This window comes from Larus michahellis, chromosome 10, assembly GCF_964199755.1.
Source record: "Larus michahellis chromosome 10, bLarMic1.1, whole genome shotgun sequence".
Taxonomy (NCBI): domain Eukaryota; kingdom Metazoa; phylum Chordata; class Aves; order Charadriiformes; family Laridae; genus Larus; species Larus michahellis.
Window position 1 is genome coordinate 4,761,366 of NC_133905.1, and position 23,430 is coordinate 4,784,795.

The following is a 23,430-nucleotide window of genomic DNA, read 5'->3' on the forward strand; positions in this document are numbered from 1 at the left end:
GTCCACCAGCCTCAAGCCTCTTCCACCAACCCTCTTCCCTCAAAAAAAAAACAAACCACAACCCAAAGAGGTTCAACCATGTCAATCACAGCCTCCCTAACACACTACCTGCTGAAGGTCTGTTCCTCAAAGCGTCTCACCGCACAGGCCAACTGCTCCTTACTGCAGTCCCCTTCCTCCATTGCCCCCTGAAGGGCTCTGCACCCAAACCATAAGCACCCTATTACCATTCCGGCTCCTCCCCTTATGGGAGCCTGGAGATGCCCTCAGGTGAGACCTCTGATTAGCCCCAGACCCAGGTGAGAATACCATTTACCTCCCAGATCAATCCAGCAAGCAAAGTCATTAACCCTTAGTGGGAAGGCTGCTTGAGTACAAGCTGAGGGTGAAGCCATGGCTCTGACAAATGCAGTAAGACTTTAGCCTTCCCTGACAGAACACCTGGGCGAGAGCCCTTTTTTTGTCTTAGGCTCTGCACCCAGATCCCAAAGAGGAGAGGCTCCAACTCCACGTGCTCCTTATCAACCTGGCAGCCACAGGCTCGCAGATTAAACATGAGGCAGGACGTCAAAAGTTGCAAATCAATTTTCCACCTCTGCTGAGGAGGTCCACCTCGGTCCCTGTGCCTGTCTGAAAAATTAGGGGAGCCAATACCACTGCACTGCAATACCTCTGACCAGAGAAAGCAAAGCACGATGAAGAATGACTGAGTTTAGGAATGACTGGGAATATGACCTTGAAGTTCTAAACATCTTTTCTCTGTTAGAGTTTTTCTGTCTTTTCCGTCATGACGGTTGCTGTCACATCACAACACTAATCAGAAATAGTCTAAAGACTGTAGCTGAGCCTTCGCTTCACTTCAGTGTTGCACTTCCCCTGGAGTATGAAAATGGCCTTCATGGGTGGAGTCTGGGTGCTGATGCCAGGCAAGGGGAGCGGCAAATGACTTTTATCATATGGCTGCATGTAGAGGTTGCAGCCATGGGACTTTGAGGTGGATATTTTCCAAAGCCAAGCAGGAAACAGTGGACTTTTTGTCCCATGAAAAATGTCTACGAACATGAAAGAAATTTGTTCCACTGAGCAGTTCATGCTTTGGTCATAAAGATCACATTTCTGGGGCTGCTGAAAAGTGAAGGAAAAGTCAACTCCAAAGAGAACTACTGAGGTTTGAACAAAACCCCACAATTCTTTAAATTCCCATTTGAGAAAAAGCATAAAAATCTTGTACAAACACTGGAAAAAAAAAAGAAATTCATTTGACAGAAGAGTTTTGACTGGTGGAAGACCTTGAACAAGGAGAGAAGAGGTGCTGAAAGCAGAGACAAGTGGGTTATGGAGAGCCCGCCACTGCCTTCGCACCCCCTTGTCCCAGGACTCCTCCATTAATGTAGGTACAGATGTGGCCTCCTGAAGGGTCCTCAAGGGCAAACTAAGAGAAGATTCCACTCCTCGTTCTCTCTGCTTAGCTGCATGACCACCCCAAATCCCCGAACAGCACCTCAGTTAAATAACCCCCCATCCGGCTGCGACGTTCTGCAGTAGAAACTTTATTTGTTTTTAACATCGGCTCATCCGTAGAGTCTTTCTGGTAAAATCACAATGTCCTCCGTTCACAAGGGGAGCCTCCGCGGAAAGAAAACGAGGAAGGAGCATCACTTCAAAACAGCCAACACTGGCCGGTCCAGGCATGGCATGGCCACACTGGGGGTCCAGTCCAGCAGCTCTGGGAACTGAACCAGCACCAGCATCCCTGGTGACTGCCTGCCACCGCACTAGCAATTCTACTGTCTCTCTTGCTCCCTTGCTGTCTCACATCTTCTGGTAAGGACTTTCTTTTTTTTTTTTTTTTCTAATGAAAAGGAATTATTTTTTCCTGGGCAGCCCCAAATGTGCTTTAGTTGTCCTGCACATCTTGTTAGACTGCCAGCTGACTCAGGCTCTCTCTTGCTCTGCAAATATACTGCATCTCTGACACAGAGATTCTATTTGTGAGGTTTCTCTGTGGGTTATATATACCTACTTAGTCACTATGAATAAGACAGGTAAAAACCTCTCTCTCGACAGCACATCTCTCTAGCTAGTGACTAGTTATTTGTTGAAACAATAAACTGCCTTGAAAGTAATAATTAGAATTTATCACAACAAAGAGCAGAGTTTATTAAATCCAGTGCAAGTTATCTAGTTGCAGAAGTCGAATAAAAGATCAGAATAAACAGCAGGGATTACATTGGACTAGATCTTCTCTACTAACTTTCAAAAGGGGCACTCTTATGCAATCTAAAACGTTTGTGTTAATAGATAACAGCTAGATAGCTCACATACAGTGCATCAGCGGCCAGTCATTTTCTTTAAAAAAACTGTGTTTGAGAAGAGTCCTGATAAGCAGAAAATATCAAAGTTAAGGAAGGAAAGATTGTAGGTAAACATACAGGAAGGTACTGCAAGGTGCAAGTTGGATTTTAGTGCAGGGAACCCTCTGAGGGTGCTAATCGACCTCCTTTAGATCACACCATAAGGGTGAAGTCTTAGGCAGCGTGGAAGTGCTTTATGGGGTGATAAAGTCAGGGGAAAAAAAATCAGGCTGAACTTCTTGCTACTTACTGTGGGAGCCAACATGGTCCCTGTGGGAGGTGAAGAACATGAACCCACCTGCAGAGTTCACCGAGGGCCATTGCAAGGACTCAAAAAGTCACAAGCAGATACAGCCAAGTTGTTCCCCTACTGCTCCCCAGGTTCTGCAGCAGCTGTGAGGGCCACGGCTCACCTCAGCCAACATCACTCACACCACATCAGCAAAATGAACACGTTTGTCATTCCTTGTGCTTGACCTCATGCAGGTCTTAAGCCTATCCAGAGGGCTAAAAAGCATCCCCACTTCTCCCCCAGTGTGGTTCGATTAATTACATCTATATATCAGTGTGTGCACATCCCAAAATCGCATCAAGTGATAAAGCCCTGATTAAGGTCCGGGTCTGAGAAGGAATTGGTACGTTTGGGTTTGCCCTACAGCTCTGCCACAAGCTCCCCAAGAACTGTTAGTCAAATCGTTTAAATCCTTTTTCTGACTTTGCGCAATGAAGACGACAACCACTCTTCAGGGGGCTTGAAAGGCTTAATTCCTCATTGGGAAGCATGTTCTGCTCCTCAGCTGGAAGGTGCTAGAGAAGTGACAAATATTAACATTAATTTAGCACAGCTGATTTGTTTCACTGAGATTAGCATGAAAATGCAGGAGCAAAGCAAGGAAGGTGGCTCCAGCTCTCCCTGGATTCACGGTCCTCCACCACCAGGGATTTCTCACAGGGTATCAGGTAACTCACATGAAGTCATCACGACCAATTCTAATTTGCTAATCATTCCTTTAGGCATGACATGGATTGATTCGCATTAAACTTTCATGGGTGTCACTGATCTCACGCACAAGCCTGGATTATCTACAAGGCAGTGCCAGCGATACCGAGTGAGGGGTAAGTGCCCAGGCAACCAGGCAGTGCTCGACAGGGCTGTTGCGAGCTTCGGCGTCAAAGAAAATCCACGGTCGCTTGAAGGGAAATGTGTTACTAATGTACATTTATTTATCAGTTGTTGGAATAGCCTGTGAGGAGACTAAAGGTCCTGGGTGGCAGGTAAATGAACACCCTCCAGTTGTGCTATTAATTCCTGGGGAGCAAGAGGGAGAGTTTACCAGCAAACTTGTCAGCTGTAACTAACTCGATTGTCTGAGAGAGGACAGATTGCTCATCACCCCGCGCTCCCCTTCCAGCCAAAGCTGACCTTCCCCAATAGCGTCTGGCACTTCCAAAAGGAAGGAGCCCGGACCAGAGGCCATTTCCACATCCACCGAGGCAGAGAGGTCTCATTTACAGCAAGGGGCTCCCCACGTCAGCCCTGCCCCGGGATGCCCACATCCGTGTCTCAGCTCCGTGGTGCCACGGTGTCCTAGTCAGGCCTGAGAACCGGCCCAGCAGAGCCGAGGTCCAGCACAGGCGCTGGCCCACGAGACCCCTCGCTACGGCGCTGCCGGCATCAGTGCAGCCCGGGTGTTTTTCCAGCCGCTCTGGCCGCAGGACGGCTGTTCTGGCATAACGAAATTTCCAAGCCCTTTGCCCTCCCCAGTGCGTTATCTGCCACTAGGGACGCCCGGGCTGAATGAATCCAGCTCCAGCCAACTCTCTCAGGTCCAGGACATGTTGTCCATGGAAAAACAACGCGCACCAGAGAAACAAAAAGTGAGAGACTACCTGGCTGCCGTTTATAGACTTCTCAGAAAAAGTCAGCAGTCAACAGCCAAACTCGAACGTTCACGTCACTCCTTCACTTATGGAAGGCGAGTTTACTAAATGCCTGGATACTTTTCAGCCCAATAGCCCAATCCCTGTATTTGCAACCATAACATTAGAATAACGAGCAGGGCTTAAGCTGGTGCCCGCTAGACTCAATAGGAGAGGCAGATGCCAGAGGCTTTTTTAGATACAGAACAGTAATTCTTTGTACCTTTCTTTTTGTGGACTCCACCCTCAGTCCCATGCAAAACAATTCCTGGATAGTTGTTTCCACTAAAGATCTCAGAGTGCCTTGTAATTATTGAGGTTCCCGGTATCTGGGTCATATGGATAAATAACATTTCTGCTTTGGGAAGTGCTAAGACTCACTCGAGGCCGCTCCAAGAATCAGCTACAGAGTCAGGAGGAGAAAAGCAGTATCCTTATGCAAGGAAGGGGACCTGGAGGACCAACAGCGAGCACTCCCAGCCCCTTCTCTTTATGTCTGCCGACTGTCCACGGCACAACCTACCACTAGAGCTCCCTAAGCCCCCTGCCATAAAGCTGCTCTTGCCCCAGAACGCTGCACGGCAGCTGGTCTGACGCTGGCTGCTCGCTCAGACCACCCTCCTCCTGCCCAACAAGCAGAGCCCTTTCCATGAAAAGAGCCTGTCACTCTATTTGTGCTGGAAAAGACAGAACAGAGCCTGGTACACCATAATTTGCTTCAGTTTCTGTTTTCCTTCCCCTGCTCCCTCCCAGAGGACTATAGGCCACGTTCACCTCAGTTTTCTTTCCCTTTCAGGATGGTTATGACTCCAACACGAGCAGGGAAAGAGTTACCAGACGCGGACCAGTGCAACAGGAGAGCTGGCTTTCCCAACTGTTACTTGCCATTCGGGTATTTCACTCCCATTTTACCTAACGCCTCGGCTTGCTGTGCTCAGCAGAGATGCAAACACAGCCCTCTGCTCGTGATGGCCAGAGCCTTGTCAGATGTCGCTCTAAACAGCGGGACGCTTACCTAAATAGTGAGCTGGGGCTCAGCAAGGTGCTGCCCAAGGCATACACACTCCATGGGTCAGGACAGGTGAGCTGATGAAAGCTCTCCGCAGCAGACTTCTCCAAGGGCTAAGAAGTTCATCCAGCCTTAGCTCTGTAGATCAAGTACTTTCATGGGTTTTGAGCCAGCCTAATCACAAAACCATTAGAAAAGTGATACTGGGGTTGGGAACACAGCAAGAGATGAAGGATGTGCTCCAGCTCCAGCTGGAGGAAGGCCTGCACTGAGCTGGCAGAGCAGATCGAAGCTCAGGCCTCTAGAACGCTGAGCACTGAGGAGCTACAAAACTCACGACATAGGATCATTTGACCAGAAGAGTCATTAAGTGCCATCCCTGTAGCTGTATGCAAACACACACTGGATGTTCAGGCTAGAAGATTCTTCAAAATATCTATTTTTCACGCACCACACACTCTCAAACACCCCCACCCCCTCAAAAAAAAAAAAAAGGCAAGAACAAAACTAGAACCTGTGGGATAAGAGGCTGAAAGCCACAATAACACAGATGTCCCATAAGAAATGAGCAAGAGAAGCCAAGGACCCTCCAGGATCTGCAGTCCCTGCCTTAGCTGGGATAGTTTTTTTCCCTGGAAGAGCCGCGGCGGTGCCTGTCCTTGGCTTGTGCTGAAGTCAGTGGGAGCTTAGCACAACTCTTTCTTTAAAAGCAACGTCTCTGACTAACAAGCAAGCAAAGCATGGCAATCGCTGAACCGAGTGAGTAACGGGTTTCATAGGTGCTGTCAAAAGGGGAGAAGGAAAATCCCGGCTGGCTCCAAACAGCTTTCTATGTGTGTTGGCAGGTCCTTGGTATTTCTCTCAGACGGGGAGGGCACGTCCGAGCCGGGGGCCCGTGGTACAGCACATGCGGGCTTACATAACGCAAGGGGCCCGGGGTAATCATTAACGCTGGCTTATTGCCACCGGCTCCGTGCTGGAGTCACCTGGTTGTTTGGATTAAATGTATAGTGGCCATTTAGACAAGGAGAAGGCTCCCGGCAGAAAGACGTAAGTGGAAACAACCCCCCAGGGGGGCGGTAAGCAGGGGACTGTTGCAAACATCGCAGGGGCTAAACCCCAGCCCTCCTCCAGGCAGCCAGATTTGCCGCCTTTCATCACCCCCCCTGCTCAGTGGGCTGGGTGGCTTCCCATAGGGGTGCAGCTCCCTGAGCTCCCCCCCAGGTTGCCAGGAGGAAAAGCTCCTCTGTACCACAGGTCAGGGGAGCAGGACCCTTTTTAGGGCTTTTTACCTTGGTGACTCCCAAGTGCAACACACCAGCAAGGAAGCTCTCTCGTTCCTCTCCCCTTGGCATCCTTTCCAAAAGCAGACGTTATCAGCGCAGCCTGGCTTTATCTCATGCCCCGTCTTTACCTTTCTTTGCTTATCTGATGTCTCACTTACGTGTCCTGTTACTTTTTGCCTTCTGTAACCCGCTGTGTGTAAATGGTGTGTGGTCTGTGCCACCGTCTGGGGCAAAGGAGATTTGGGACTTCTTGGTTCTGTTCCCGTTTCCCCTCTGCGTTGCTCTGTGGTCTCAGGCACATCACTCCACCGCTCTGTGTTTATCCACAGGCCACAGAAGTCAGGTCACCTTACAGAAATATCACTTTACTCTTATTCCTTCTGCTTAGTCCTTACCTAAAGCACAACCTTCCCAGCTGATGGCTCCTCACCTTTCATAACATTGTTCCTTCACCTCTAGCTCTGAGGAAGAGACTAGGAACAGCCAGAAATTCCCAGTAAAACTTTTTAGAAACTTAAAGAAATCTTGCAAGTGTTAGGAACCAGATCACGCTCCGTATGTGAGAGGCTCTAACACTGCACACGTGTCCATGCACACCTCAGAAACTCAGTTATTTTAAGTCAATGAGATTTATGTTTAAGTCAATGAGATTTCTGCATATGTACGATGATGCCATGCTGTGTTTTGCTGTGCAGAGTTGCTGCATATGGGACATAATAAACTAATTTACAGTTGTGGCATCAAAGCACTGAAATATATATTTATCTTCAGGTGGGTAAAGAGTAATCAGGCTTAAGGCAAGGCCACGTGTTTCTCATGAATCAGCACACCCTAGGCAGGCCAGTAATTCCACATAAAGTAAACATCAAAATCTTCGTTTGGAAATGTCTACTTTTTTGTGACAAACCTCTGAAAACACCATTAATTTTCATGCAGAACTAACTCTCATTTCACAGCAAACATGACCCTACTCTTCTTAGCAAACTGTTGCAACTTTTACATAAACTTAAATTTCATTACAGGTATTAGTCAGAAAAACCCACACAACCCACACTCGGAAACCATACTTAAAACAGAAAAGAAAAAGAAAAAAAAAAAAGAGAGAGAAAATAAGTGTTTCATGGAAAATATTCCAGGCCAAAACATAGCTTAGATGTTAGATTTCTGCACTGCTGTGCTCCAACAGCAGGTATTTTGCGTTACTCCACTTCAGCTTTAAGTATTGCCTCTTGCAGAAAAATAACAACTTCTGCCCCGAGTGTCTTGCAGGGTGAATTGCCCAATGTTACAGCAATATCAGAACTCCAGATGAGATGGGGAGGAGACCGAGATGCTGGTTAAAATAAAGCAGCTGGTTTAATGCATGATGTCGATAGGGTGAGAACAGAAGGGAATCGGAGGTCCTCTCGGTGCAGGCTTGCTAATTAAAGCATGTACGCGACTAGCACTCTTAAAACAGCTGTCCTTAGGACTCTGGTCTTCAGGCTGCATCTCAGGAGGTAACAACAGCCTGGCGCAAACAGAACTTACTCTGCCACATCCCTCGGTCCTCTTGTCGGACTGATAGGGGCTCTCTAGGAAAAATAAGCGGGGGTCTGGAGATCCCTGGCTCATCAGCTGGCGTTTTTTGGTGGCCGTTCATCAGGGAGAGACTTTAATCGCTAAGTGCCCATTAGTCTGAGAGTGATTCTTCTGGGAGAAGATCTGGACCCACTGCACCATTGCTCCCATGGAGACTCAGAAGTGATTTTAACACTTAGCAACGTTGATGGTTTCTTCTTCCAGTGGAGGCCAAGCAACCAAAAGCACAGTGGAAGGGATGTCCTGGCTTGCAGATCGCAAAAGCATCATGTTCATGCCCCTGTTGTTACGACTGGGCAGCAATGGTTGTTTCAGGACAGGTTGTCTTCTCCTCAGGCCTGAGGCATGCTTCGTACCACAGATCCTTCACATCACTCTTTCAGACATGGGATTTACAGAAGAGCCAACTGAAGCGCCTTGGCACCAAGACCTCCGCCGCGCTGAGCCTTTCTTTCACAATCTAATCCTGTGACTACTGGTCTTATTGCTTGCTCCTTCCATCCAAGGATTACACAAACGTAAATTAAGTCCCATAGTATCACCGTGATGCATTATTATCCCCATTTTACAAGAAAGGGAACTGCGGCACATGGCAATTGAGTCCTTTGTCCTCGGTCACACAGTGAGTCACCGTCAACAGTCTCAAGCAGCCTCTGAAGCCCTTGCTCTTTCACACTAACTACTAGAGCTTGAATTTCCTCAAAACCTGCTTGCTCTAATTTATTAACCACAGTTTTACTACAGCTGCAGACCTGTCCCACAGCAGTCAGAAACCACGGAAGGCATTTGGGTCCCAGCGCGGCTGCCAGGCGAGGCGTGAGGGCTCTGGCAAAGGGAGAGCTGAAACCTCTCGCGCCTCCCAAGAGCTTTCTGAGATGAGAAAAACTTCTGAAAGCAACTTCAGATCTGTTCCATCATCTCCCTGTGACCCAGCACCTGAAAAGTTATGTTCAGGTGAATCAAAATTTCAATGTCCTGATTACAGAGCTGGCTACAAAGGAAATTAATGAATAATAATTTCAAGAAGGGATTTAAAATTTCCATTTTCATTTTATTGTCAAAGTAAATATATTTTTATGAAGAACAAAAGAAAATATACAGAATTGTAACTTATGTACACTGGCTTTATAGGTATTTTTGTTTCCAATTTACACAAATTTTGATATGTTATTAAAAGATATTTTATATAGATATGCATCTATGTACAGTTTTATTTACATACATTCATAGGATGTGATATAGACCAGTCAATAGATGATAATTCATTTATATTAATTTCTAGAGGACAAAAGGAATGCATTCGCTTTAGCTAGACCTGCTGTTCTTGCACAGCGCGGGCTCCTGCTCTGCCCAGCGCTCGAATCGCACTTTCCTATTTCCCATTTTGCCAACAAAAAGACAAACAGATGCCGTCTGCAAATGGAAAGGAAATGCAACATCCATTGTAAAATCGTGCCTAATTACTGAATTCTATTTTCTTCTAAAGCTTCTTACAATCGCCAGAGTTCAAAAGGAAAAGCAAAACAAGAAGAAGAAACACAAACAAAATCACTTGCCTGCTACCATCCGATTATTTGTTTAAATTCCCTTCTTCGCCAGCTACCACACAAATTTGTTTCAGTTGGCTACTGTTCTCACCCATTCGCCCACCCTAGCTGCGTGGAGCTCTGACATGGCTGTTGGTCAGGAGAGGATTAGTGCTGAAGATCACCCTTGGACAGAAGACCTCACGGGGCGGTCCCACCAGGCCATGATGCCTCCCACCCTCCCCTGGGTACAGGTACATCCTACAAGACCCTGCCGGCCAGCAGACAAACGGAGACTTAGCTCCAACCAGCGAGGCGTTGGCTTGCGGTGGATGCTCGGGATGCCTGGTGCTCACCAGGACCACCGGGCACCCCCAGGGCTGGCGCTCTGGTTTCTCCCCCACGCTCACACAAGAGGAGAGGAGCAGGGACAGGAGCAGAGCTCAGCCATTCCACAAATGGCTTCCCGCTGCTTTAGGTGCTAGACAACAGCTCTTCTGCTAAAGACAGTGGGTGCTGCAAACCAAAGTCAAAGGAAAGCAGCGTTTCCTTCGATGCGTGGGCATCCTTCCCACCCCCACGGCAGCAGAGGACAGGAGAAGCATGCACACAGTACACGCTCAGCCACACCAAAAAGGCCCCGCTCCAAGCCATTTCATCCAGCCTGAGCTTCCAGGTTTGCTTGGGATATGCCTTTGCTTAAATATATATATATATGTATGTATGTATGAATATATATACATAAATATTTATATATAGCCCTAGCCAAGGAAAAGGTAAATGCGAGCCGGAGAAGCCAGAGAGGCACAGAGGCGCATTCCAGCGCTCTCCATACCCTGCCTCCCCCTGTCCCCGACTCCCACTGTTCCTCCTCCTATGGCCAGCCCCTACAAATCCTTGGCTCAGGCGACCCAAAAACAAAGGAGTTGTTTTCATTTCAAAAGGAATTTGCTGTTTCCAAACTGGACAAATAGAGCAGCTTAATAAAAACTCACAATGAATGGCCTGTACATGAGCAAAGCCCTTAGGAATGCCAGGGCTATAATTAACTAGCAGCAAGCAACTCTTACATTTTCCTGTGCAGCAGAAAACAGCTAAAAATAAAACACTGTAATTTCCAAAAGCAGCAGCAGCAAAGGAGGGAAAGATAGAAGGAAAGGAAAATAACATCCTTAAAAAAAAAAAAAAAAAGACAAAAGGAAGAAGCACCCCCCTCCCTTGACCCAAAAAGAACTTCATTCTCAAATCATCTTTAAAGGACATGGGACACTCAGACGTGGTGGTATCAAGTAACAGCATTGACTGTTCTGCGGAGACAAATAAATTATCACTAGAAATATAGTGAGCAAAGTGCTGTCATCAGCTGTTGTAGGATGGCTGGGCGGGAAGGGGAAAGCGGGACCAATCAGTTCACGGAGCGGACGGAGCGGTTGCTTCGTGGGAACCGATGCACCTTGACATGTTTGGACAAGTGGTCACTTCGAGCAAACTTCTTCTCGCAGACAGGACACTGATAGGGTTTCACCCCTGAGTGGGAGCGCCTGTGCCGGGACAGCTCATCTGACCTGGAGAACCTGCAAGAGAAGAGAAGCCTTTTCAAATAAATGGGTTTTCACACTGCTAAGTCTCTCGCGGTGTGGGGGGGGGCGGGGAAGTCCCCTCAGGTCACTGTGAGACTCCGCTTGTGGCAAAGCCCAAACGTACAAAATGAAAGGGACACACAACAGGCCCGGTCTGGTCCCAACCGTCGGTCAGCAGCAGTGATGGAAACACACAATTATCAGCCTCATCCCACATCATCTCTGGACTCGGAGCAATGCATGGAGACAACGTTTGTACCAACCTTGCCCTAAACCCGATAACATGGGTACAGCTCAACTAAAACAGTGCTGCTCGTGATCCCTCTGCCAGTCCCCTTCAAAGCCCGTCCCACAAACTCTCTCCTGCAAATCCAAGCACGGACCATTCTCAAGCAGAGATAACAACCAACATCCCGCAGGTGAGGTCTGATCCAAGCTCCCACTGGCACGAGCACGACAGACGCCCAGTAGTTGCACCTAATTTGAGGTGGACCCCAGATAACAGCCAGACACGTCGGTACCCAGGAGCTCCACAGCTCATCAGACCCAGCTGAAAAAGCGGCTTTTGTACCTGTTCCTGCAGGCTAAATAAAGAGTCATTAACATCTCAGTACCAGAGATGCTCAACAGTGTAACAGCTGACAGCCAGGTGGGCCCCAATGGCCATTAGCATAGTTACTTCATGGGTAAATTGAAATCAAGATTGAGCCTTTAATTACCAAAACTGTCTCCCAGAGTCATTTCAATGTTAGATATTTCCCACCTTCCATCTCCACAGAAAAATCCCTAAACAACCACCGTGAATCGCACAGGTTTTACTGAACCCAAATGAGCTAATCCTTTGGTCTTCACTGCAGGACTGGCTCTATTTCCAGCTTGGACCTGACCGGGAGCCACAGGGTTAATTAATAATGCCACACTAAACCAGCCCTGTCCAGATGGGTACAAAAAATTTGCTGCCTGACAAAGGGCAATTAAGTGCTTTGTTGCCAGAGCAGTAACAAAGAGCAGCACAGAAAGAGAGCTTGCAAGAAACGGTATCAGCTGTTTATTTACAATAAATAAATGAAGTCATGGGCACTAGCTGAATAAATGGGGGAAAGAACATGTAGAAAAATGCACCCTTCTGGAGCAAAATATCACATCACCAACAGAGTGAATACGCTATTTTTATGAAAGGGGGAAAACAGGACTGCTGGGCTCCTATGAATAAGTCCTTCATGCAAGAAAAATAAGTTTCCACATAAAGGTTTTAATTAGCTCTGATCTCCCGCCACCAGTTGAGGAACAGGGCACAGGCACTGGGAAAGCTGGGGATGGTTTCCACAGTTCCGCAGCTCTTCAGTCTGGTGAGGCTCTCTCTACCCAGAGCGCTCTGCAGCCGCTCAAAGCAGATGCAGATACTTGCCATGGGTAAGATACGGCGTGGACATATCTCTCCCAGCGGCATTTCTAGGGGAGGTTCCTTCACCCATTCTCTTGCTTTTCTGCCTGGTCCTTGCTTTGGTATCCCCATGGTGAGAGTCAAATGCACCATTAAGTGCAATAGACAGATGCCCTAATGGAGCCATCAACCTGTTCCTCACCTGGGATGCGTCTTCTTCATAAAGGCTGCAACAGGGCTTTCTCTTCGCCCTAGTACCTGCTTTCTCTAGCAACCCTGGTCCTTCCAGCCACAGCTTCCCAAAACTACAGTCTGGACCTGGGAGCAGCAGGGCCAGGGATTTCTCCCCAGTCCTTAGCAGTGAGCTAGTCCCAGTGCCACATCCCTGGAGGGATGCTCTTGTAGAGCTACGGATGAGTGGGACTAAACATCTTTACGGAGAGGGCGGCACGTTGCCTGTGCAGACTGCCTCAGTGGGACTCAGTGCTGGACAAGGAATGGACCTGTTGCCAGTGGTGGCAACCATGTCCAGGGAAAAGAGGGAGCAGCGAGGGAAAAGGGCCTTTGCAAAGAGCCGTCCTCTTATATACAGGCTTATCACTCAGAGAAGGAGTAAAACCAGATGTGGCCGGGTTGCCTTGTCCCATGTCCTTGGCCATTAAGGTCACCATCTGCAACAGAAGTGCAGTAGCACATGGCTAATTCTGCACAAGAGCTCCACAAGTGCATTTCAACGGGGATTGCATGGATGCTGGGGGAGAAAGAGGCGCATATCAGGAGTGAGCAGCTCCGCTCATACCCTGGGAGCTCGGATGAGTTCATCTGACAAAAATACGCTCTGCCTCATAACGATGTCCTTAGCTGAGGAGGCGGGAATGTTGCAATACTGTTCCCCAGCAGTCACAGAAAGATCAACTTACAGAGCCCACAGAAATAAACCTCGAGCTGTCGGTGTGTTTACAAAAAAACAACGCAAAGGTTAGGACAAGGAAGCCGGGAGGATCTGGTGGCCTGGCCCTGCAGTGAAATGGTATTTGCAGCACATTCTGGCACTAAGATCACCCCAAGAAAACTGCAAATCATACCCAATGGAATGCCACATTCAAACAAACACAAGGGACCCCCAAGGAACACCTCACTATCCCAAGTCACTGCCATTTGCAGAAGGATTCCTCCTTCAAAAGAAAGGAGAAGGGATCTGGGCAATCCCAGAGCAACTAGAAGAATCTGCCTCATCCGTCTGTCTAGTAGGACCCCAAAGGACCTGTAACTACATCTCCCTTGGAGACAAATCCTAGAGTTCCCTTGATGTGTATGATGTGTCCCATGACTCCTGGCCAAACAAGGACATCACTATGTGGCTCAATAGGCAAGAAAGGTCAACAGTTTCAGCCTAGTACTCCATGGTCCCTACCATGGCCACCAGCCATTGAGACTGACCTAGGCTGTACCTCTCCTCCGCAGCGGAGGGGAAGCTATGGATTCATCCTGCCCATCCCCAAAGCATGGGTATGGTAAACCAGCACTCCTCCAGCACACCTGAAAACCCCTTTGCGCAGCACCAGCAAAAAAGGCCACTGCAGGATGCCACACATGGTCCTCCCCATGCTCACCTGGTGCCATGCATTACAAGCCTTCAAACCCTCCCTACCAAACCAGGCAGAGCTTGCCTTGCACGTTGTCACCTGCGGAGCCAGCTGCGCCTCCAGCGCGGCGATGCGGCAGGGCATTTACAGGCCATTGCCTAATCCCCCAGCCCTCACAACACCTGCAGCTTTGTACGCTGCTGCGCCAGGGCAGGGAAAGCCAGAGCTGCTCCTGCTCCGTGCCACGACACGGCTGCTGGGGACCGGCCCACGCCGCTTTTCAGTGGGGGCCGTCGCAGGAGCAGCGCTAACCAGAGGCTGCCCTGTGCCAAAGGTACGGGCTGGCAGGACACAGATCAGCGGTCCGACCGGTACAGCGGGCTATTGAACGCAACGGGTCACCGGCCACTTATGAACCCCTCTCTGCGACCAGCCGAAAACAGCTCTCACCCCGTGCCAAGGAAGGGCACAAGCAAGCAGGGTTCAGCCTCCTCCAGGGAGGTGCTTGGGGCTCTCCAGCTGTCCCAGGGGTCAGCAAAAGGGTTTGCTGCGCGCACACCCCTACCTTGGTGCAGTGAAAGGGTGGAACTTCACCACAGCAGGACTGCCCAGAGCGCTGGGGAAGCTTTAACCCCCCGCAGCTCAGCCCCTTCGTGCTAGGCAACACTTTGTTTTGGTTTTCAAACTACTATCTTCAGTGAGGTCAGATCTTAAGTGTCTTCAGTGAAAAAATAAATACGCAAGCACAAGAATGCAGGGAAAGGAGGGGGAAAGCAGAGCCCAGCAGTGTTTTAGTGCTTAAATTCCAGATGATATAAAACTGGGAGCAAACAGAGAGTCCAGATGCGTTTGACTTAAGTCATATGAGATCACAGCTCTCGCTGAACTTCTGGAAAAGGTAAACACGCTTTATTGATGAAAGGGGACCGAGCAATTCAGCGCTCAATTGGGTCTGGCCTTTGATGTGGGAGCAGCGCACAGGGGATGTGCGGGAATCTCGGGATGGTGCTACGGATTGCTGCGAGCGCAGGGAGCAGCTCCTCAAGCGCTGCCTCTCCTGCCGGCTATACACCTGCCCCCTCGGAGCAGAGCCCTGCCAAAGTTTGGAGGTCTTGGGGACTGGGATACCAGCCTGGGCTGTGGAATGCACCACGACAAACAGCAACAGAGAGTTTGAAAAGCCCTCCCAGCAGCTGTTTGTGGACAGCACACACGTTCCTCATAGCTAAGGTTGATTAATTTCTCACTCCTGTCGGGCTCCTCATCTTTAAAAAGTTGTGGCTGACAGAGTGAAAGTTCAGGGTGCTCCCGGTTGCGGGACCTGCGCTTCTCTTGGCCCACCTTACACCTGCATCCTGCGTTTGATCCACACCATTCGCTGTAATGCGAATTTACGCAAAAAGGCATTTACGGCTCCCGGTGTAAATTCAATCTCCATCCCTTACCGCTTAATATTTTTTCTAGATGTCCCTCTTGGCTTTGCAGCCTGAGAAACACCAGCTCTGTAGTAAGACAGAGCTGGAGAAGGTCACCCACAGGCAACACCTCAAGCTTCTGATCTTGAGCCACAAAAGTCAGTGGTATAAATCTCAGCGTGGGTCAGACAAACCCTCATGTGCCACATGCATTTGTCACAAAAAGTGAGAGTTTTGCTCACACGCCAGCGCAAGGAAAGCCAACGCGACACCCACAGGCCCGTTCCCAGGCAGGAGGCCCGTCTGCTGCCTGGGCGCACGTACTCTGGCCACCAGACGAAAAGCAGCGAGTGCCTCTGCTGCAGGTCAGGAGCGAACCAGCCTGCGGCGTATGGGCCCATTCAGCTAAACAATATGGCTTTAATTTCAGCGCATCCGGAGCGGCAAGCCACCGAGCAGTGCCACCAGCACAAAAGGAAAGAAAATCACCACCAGTTTGTAGAGCCACCAAAAAGTGAAATGGGGGGGTGGGGGGGGGGAAATAAAAATCATCAAAGTAGTTAATTGTATTGATCTCCTCAGTCCCGCTGAGGGGCAAATTTCAGACTGGTCCCATTGGGGAGCGGAGGATTCAGCCCCATTCCGACCTTTTCCCTCAAACCAATCCAGCCATCTCTAAGTGCTGCGTGTCTCACATACTTGCATTTTTACACAACCCCCTCCTGTTACTTTTTACCTCGTCTGTTCCCCGTGGTCACAACCCATTTCCTCATTAGACACTGCTCACTGAAGCTCTGCAGGATATTCTTTGAAAGAAATCTGGTTTAATTTAATACAAGGGAGTTAAGATTTTGTTTTCTCCCCTCATAACTTGTGGTGCTGTATATTAACGCTTGCCAGCAGACAGGCCAGTGATACAGCTAATTGGAAAGATGGAGGAAGGCTTCTGCCAGTTTTCTTGAAATAAAAAGTTGATTTTTTTAAACAAAGTTTTGATTTTTCATCTAGTATTAAGAATATAATGAAAAAAAAGAAAAATCAAGAGATACCCTCTGCGAAACGTTTTGCTCAATCAAACCGGCAATCTTCCGTTCAAGCAACGCTTAACTCCACCTCAGCCTTCTGGTGATGTTGTTACATCTGACAGCTTTTTGCAACTTTGAGTGGCACCCACGCGTTTTTCTGAATCAACGCGGAGAATAAACCCCAGAGCGTGCCGGCGTGTCACCGCCAGCATCTCCAGAAGGAGTGGGATGAAGTGCATTTTCTATGAAACTGCACAGAATACCGCTTTTCTTAACCACGCTCGCTTATCACAGCCCTTCAGTGACGACGTCCAGCCCCGTGCGGTGGGAGCCGCACGCAGTGGTTCTGCCCTACACCATCCAGTTCACTTACAGCCCTCAGCGGGTACCAGCTGAGCATCTGCTGCGGCTGCTGTGTTGCAACCGGACTGATGAGAACGCAAGGTATTGCCTGCGGTAACAAGCTTAACCCGACCCTCTTGGAACGAAACGCTAATTACGATGGACTACTTTTATTTTTTTAAGACATTTAAACAGCTGATGCCAGCAGATGATGCTCTGCTGTTTAATTTATCAGAGCCCCTGGATTACCTAACAGGAAGAAAAAGGTTCTTAAATTCTCAAACCAACCGAACGAGTTTTGGGAACAGAAACGCTTTATAAAATCAGAGCGCAAACCTCCTCGCTCAGGAGGTGGGGTCAAGTGAGCAGACAGGGGAAGGGGGGTTGGGCAGTGCTGCACCCCAATACTAACCTCCATCCGCAGCCCGGCCACGTGCACGCAAAAGGCTTTTCTCCTGTGTGCCTCCTCAGGTGGGCTTTCAAATGGCTGCTTTTCGTGTACATCTTGGTACAACCAGGAAAAGAACATTTGTGCATTTTAATGAGTTCTGCTGCAGGGTTCTTTTGAAATTTCTGACCCATGATGATCCCCGTCTGACCCTGGATCATGCCTCCTGGCCCAATTGGCTTGGCGGCGATGGGGACGGGAGCAATGCGGACAAATTTAGAGGACAAGTTCAAATTGGATGACTGAACTATCTGAGGCACAAGGGCAAATGTCTGTCCTTGGATGTTGACTAGGAGCTGTGCAATTTTAATGTTCTCTTGTGCTGGTCCTTGGGAACTGGGGCTCGTGTTGGACTCCTGTTTGATCTGTACAGGCTGAATTTGAAGCATAACTGGTATCCCATTCTCCAGGGACATTCCTCCATTTGAACCTTGGCCACCTTCCGTCGAACTGCTCAACTGTTCATTTTTACTCTCTTTTAAACTAGCGCTGGGTAACATATGGTCTTTTTGCTGTAGTGAAGCAACAGAAACTTGGCTGCAAGCTCTCAAGTCCTTGGTCTCGCTTTTAGGTCTTTCTTTGAGCTCCAACTCCATGTTCTCCTCCAGAAATTCCTCAATTTCCTCAAGCGTGGGCTGAAATGGTCCTGAGTCTTCCATATCCACAGCAAATTCGGGCAACCTAAAGTACTCCTCTTTCACTATCGGCTGAAGTCTCCTTTTGTCCCACCATGATGCAGCGGTGTTCCCCAAAGATGCCTGGGACAATAAGTAGTCTAAGATACTGTCCTGACCTTCTGCACTGGACGTGCTTCCATAGCTGGAGCTGAGAACCTGGGAGTCAGGGCTGGAACAGGAACAAAAGCTGGACGAGTCGCTGTCATCTTCTGAGAGGGGTGAGGGCAGCATTTGGTAGGACCTCACCCCTGCTGTCATGTCCCCAAAGTATCCAAGAGAAGATCTTGTAGATGAAAAGGATTCATCAGTAGGCAGCAAGTGATCCACCATTCCTGGGCGATCTCTTACGGATATCCCAACAGCATATACCAGGCGGTGAAAGTTCAGGTGAGAGCCTGAGCGTAAGAAAACAAAACAGCAACAGTCAGAAGTCGGTTTAATCATTTATCTCCATGAGCTAAAGCTCGTAAAGCCCTCCAGCTCGCAGGAAAGTCCAAAGCATCCAGTCTCACTGAGCACACATGCTGCTACACGCGTTGATACGTCTGTACCACCCTCTAAGGACTGTCAGGGCCAGAGCGTTTTGCAGGATTGCACCACGTATTTGCAAAAGAATTCTTTCAGAAATCATTTCCCAACTGTGTGTGCTCTAGATTTACAGCTCCCTTCCAGAATATTGCTGGCAAGAGAAAATAAATGATGGGGTTTCACCTAACAGTGAAACCTAGAGCCAAAGAAGGGAATGGGGAGAAAAAGAATAATAAAGTGTTGAAATTTTTACCACCCAAAAAGAAACAAATAAAAAAATGAAGTTTATTGCTGGTGGCTATAAAATGCAAATCCTTTCCTTATCTTGTAGCTTTCCACCAACCTTATTTTTAACTTCCTCAGTTCCACAAATATAGGCTAATCAGCATAATGCAAGGATCAATCTGTCAGGAGCCAAAAATATTTACTGTGCTTCAGCATTTACTAGGCGGATTTTCCCCCTCCAGATGTAATGAATCAGTGTGCCAACGTCATCATCACCTGCACTGCCCTTAATAAGGCTGGCACTGTGCTGAGCTAATTACCACGTCCTGGCAAGCCAGCTGGTGGCTGGTTTCACCCCATCGCTCCATGCTCCTCTCTCCCTGGGTACGGAGATCGCGGTGATCTGAACCTCCTGCCAGCTGCTAAACTGGGAGGGCTCGTGTGGACCCCCCGACACCTCATCTGCCGTCACCCACGGCGGGCAGCCGCGCTCCCTGTTTTCCCCCTCCCCGTGCCGAGGCAGCGGGCGGGCAGCATCCCGCAAGCCCCTACTCACGTGAACCATAATCCCGCGGCAGCCCCACGGAGGCACAAGGGCAAAACCCATCCTTCCTAGCACAGCCCACCGTGACGCTCGCCGGCAGCGGCGACCGTCCTGCGCTTTCCCAGTTAAGCCAAGCAAACTTCCTAGAAAGGTTTCTGGGGAGGGGAAGGCAGGAGGGACATCTGCGTCTTTGTTTTCTTTTTTTTCCCCCCGCCGCCAGAGGAAAAAAAAAAAAAAAATTGCTTACGGACAGAGACTATGCCTCTTAGAGAGCAAACGCAGAGACCTCCGGACGGAGCGAACACTGGCCCTCAGTCATTCGCTCAAGGTGACTGATTGAAAACAGAGCTGTATATGTGCATAATAAAACAACTCTTTCTGTGGAAGGTATGTGGACTGCAGAGATAGAAGTCATTTGATCAGCCTATGAGGTTTTGTGTGTGTGTGTGAATTCGGAGGCATGTGACCCAGCGCGAAGGAAATGCCAGTCAATCTTGTTACACGCTGTCATTTTCCACAGGCTCTGCCGCTGCGCTTTGGACGCTTTGCCATGAATAGTCAATAGCTCCCAGTTTTGTGCAGGGAAGGGGATGGTTGTTACCGCTATTGCCGAGCATCCTTGCTGCCTGATCTCCAAAATTTGCCCTGTCTTTGCCTTCTCCGGAGAAAAATCAAAAGGCGTCTATGTGCTCAGTGCTGCAGCGAACGCAGAGCGTGATATTTTACACAACACTCTTAAAAAGCTCCATCCCATTGGCGGCATCTATTAATATTTCACAGGAAAGGGGGGGGGGACGGGACACATATTTCTTAAAGACACAGCTTCCTCCTTCATACGCACATGGAGGAAGCAGGGGCAGGTTGAAAGACAGACTTAAAAGTAAGATTGCACATTTTGCTGGTATGCGTGGCCTGTCAGTCAGCTACGCCTCTGAACCGATAATGAAATACCCACATGTGCCGAACACGAGGAAGTTCAAACAGAGGTTAGTGCCTCTGTTTTGTGACCTTAGCCTATAATCATGTCTTATAGTAAAAGTGAAGAGTCAGAAGAGAGGAACTATTTCTAACACACAGGACTGTTTTTTTAAATCTCTGTCGATGGAAAGTTCCTCCAGCAGCAGTCCTAGGGCTGAGGTATTCCCCGTTTTGAAACAGAAAACACAATCTGCTTCTGAGAAGTTTGTACTGGCTTCCAGTAAGAATTCACCCAAGCAGCTCGTTTCTGTCTTGCGCCAGGAACTGGTGAAGTGTGGGGCAGAAAGGAGGACTCGCCCTCCGATCCGTTCTGATCCTCCCTTCTCTGTCTCCGTTGTTCCAGCTTGAACTTCGGAAGAACGGTGCTGGGAGAGAAATCTGGACTGCAACGTGGGTTTTTTTTTTTCAAAGAAAAGCTGGCGCGCTCTGTGCGTGCGGGGAAAGAGCCTGCACCAAAAGCAGTTGGTAAGGTTCTTTTTATTAAAAAAGAAAAAAAAAAAATAAAGTTCACGTTTTCTTTACATGGCTGCGAAAACTAGGAGGCCACATATCAAAATATCCATATATTCCACTGGGAATGGAACTATACCCTAATTTGAATGAGGGCTGAAAGGAGGGGGGAAAAACCCGACGAACTCCTAGCAACTGCTGTGAGCGACGTCCCTCAGCAGAACGCAGCCAGCACGCTTATTTCCCCAGCTCTTTGGACAAGGAGCAATGTCACTCGGTGTAACCAGAGTAATTTTAAGAAGAGAGGGGACTGTCAGAGGCAAATAGATCCGGGCCAGATCTGCTTTCTGTGCACTCTCAAAACTTGCAGAGCAGCCAAGAAGATTTTGGGGAATGCCTGGAATGCAGGATCGGGCCCGGGCTATATTTTATCCTAAAGGCCAGACTAACAACCAAAAGGCTTTCATCCCTACTTCGCCTGAAGACACGGCCAAAACCAGAAGATTAAAAAACAAAAACAAGAAAAAAAAAGGCAGGACTACACAAGCTGTGAAAACTGATGGTGCTGTTTACATAGAGCACTTTCATCTCTAGGAGCCCTGAAAACACGTTAGAAATGTAAGCACCTATAGAGGGACCTCAGTGCCTGAGCCACTGAAAAACAGCTGCTTCTGGAGTGAAATACAGCAGCTGTTCAACAGCACACGGCAGCACGACCGTCTCCAACTTTTAAGAGTTCCCTGGGTTGTTATGATGTCCTTTCTGCCAGAAACATGTTCTGTTTAAAACCTGCCCGTCTAATCGCCAGCTGAAACAAAATAACAAGAAAAAAAAAAACCAAAAAAAACCACCAAAAAACAGAGAAGGTATATTCTGACTCAGAGTAACATTAAAACATGAAGTCCTGTGAACTTGCTGAAAACACTGGGACATATTTCCCAGCTTGTCATTTCGGGATGGTCAGTCCAGCGCAACTGATAGCCCAGCAGTACATGGGCTCTGATACGCCGCCAGTCATTTCCTATCTATGCTGCTACAGCTTTTTCTAGTTTAGGACTGATCTCTTTAGGGTTTTCTCTTGTTTCCCTAGAGGATTTTAAATCTGTTCAGGCTTGACTCCTGCTCCGCAGACAGAGCCACAAACCAGGCTGTGAACCAGGCCCAGCGTTTCTAAGAAATTAAAATGGAAATGCACGGGGGGGGAAAAAGCCCCCCAAATGACAATATAATAATAACAATAATAAAAGAAGCCAAGAGCCAGGAGGAAATCTATTTGCTCTCATCCCTTCTGCAAGGTGGCTGCGCTGCTCCCCAGACACGGAGTGGGGCGGGGGGGGGGGGGAAGAGGGGGGTTGTTTAGGGTCTCACGCTGCTTTTTTCCCCAAACCCACCGCCTCTGGGAAGCTCCCAAAGCTTCATTTTCTGGAAACTATCCCCCCCCCCCTTCACCCCCAAACTTTGGCTTGCACAAGAGGAAGCACTTTATCCGCCGCGGGCGCTGGCGGCGCCCCCCCCCCCCCCCCCCCGCACCCCGGGCTGCCCGCCCGGCACCCCCCGGCGCCCCGAAACAACGCTCGGCATCAGTGATGCGGGACGGGGTGGGGGGGGGGGGGGGGATACACACACAATTCCCACCCCAGCACAAGCACAGCCAGGTTTACACGGCTGCAAAGCATTTGCTTGTTTGTGGTGGGGTTGGTTTTTTTTTTTGTTGTTGCTGCTTGTTTTTGGGGGGGGTTAAAAATTATTATTTTTATTGTTTTCCTGCTCCCTCCATCCCTTTTCAAGAGGCTTTGTGGGGCCGAGCTCTCCCCCTCCCCCCCCCCCCCCCCCCTCGGCGTAGTCCCCAGGTCGCGATGACCGGGAGTAACCCCCCACCCCCCCCGCCTGTCACACCATGTCACGACACAGCTCCAGCCTGAAAACAGCCCCCCACCCCTGCCCGCAGCCCGGCACCCCCGCGCCGCACCGCCGGGGGGGGTTTAACCTTCCACCTCCCCGTGACCGGGCAGCAGCGGCACAAACACCACCGCCCCCCCCCACCACCCCGGGTACTGGTGCGGGGCCACCGCTGGCGGGACGCGCACCCGCGCAAACCTCCGCGCCCCTCGCACCCCCTTACCTGAACTCCTCTGCGAGCCGCGGAAGGAGGGGGGGCGGCGGGGTGGGGGAGAAAACGCCAAGAGCGACCAGAAGAAGGCAGAAACAATAATTTAAAAAAAAAAAAAAAAAAAGCGAAAATAGCGATAGAAATAAAAACCCCAATAAAGACGCAAAATTAAAACCACCGAGACGCGGCGGGGAGCGGAGGGGGCCGCGGAGGGAGCGCGGAGCGGCGGGCGGCGGGCGCAGCTCCCCCGGGAGGCGGGTGCGCGGGTGCGGAGCGCGGCCCCGCGGCCGTAGTACTATATCCCCCGCACGGGACGGGCGCCCGGCGGCGGCGGGGGAGGCCGGGGAGAGGCTCGACCGAGTCCGCAACCACCATTGGCCCCGCCGCGGCGGGGGCCGGCCCGACACCGGCCTCAATGGGAGCCCGGCCCGGCCCCCGGGGCGGTGCTCGGGAGGGACAGCA

General features: G+C 49.5%; 1 protein-coding gene across 5 annotated transcripts; it reads right to left on the reverse strand.

Moving 5' to 3' along the window:
• Nucleotides 1-7,446: 7,446 nt before the first annotated feature.
• On the reverse strand, nt 7,447-23,430 carry KLF15 (KLF transcription factor 15). Of its 5 annotated transcripts, none has more exons than XM_074602693.1 (3): nt 22,981-23,430; nt 17,421-18,528; nt 7,447-11,250 (listed from the first exon to the last, which is right to left on the reverse strand). In XM_074602693.1, the coding sequence occupies exons 2-3, from the start codon at nt 18,461-18,463 to the stop codon at nt 11,082-11,084; spliced, it is 1,212 nt and encodes a 403-aa protein (XP_074458794.1). In that variant the 5' UTR covers nt 18,464-18,528; nt 22,981-23,430; the 3' UTR covers nt 7,447-11,081. The 5 variants fall into 5 exon arrangements, with proteins under 5 accessions (XP_074458794.1, XP_074458795.1, XP_074458796.1 ...); XM_074602694.1 differs by lacking the exon at nt 22,981-23,430 and adding an exon at nt 19,678-21,872; XM_074602695.1 differs by lacking the exon at nt 22,981-23,430 and adding an exon at nt 19,443-19,573.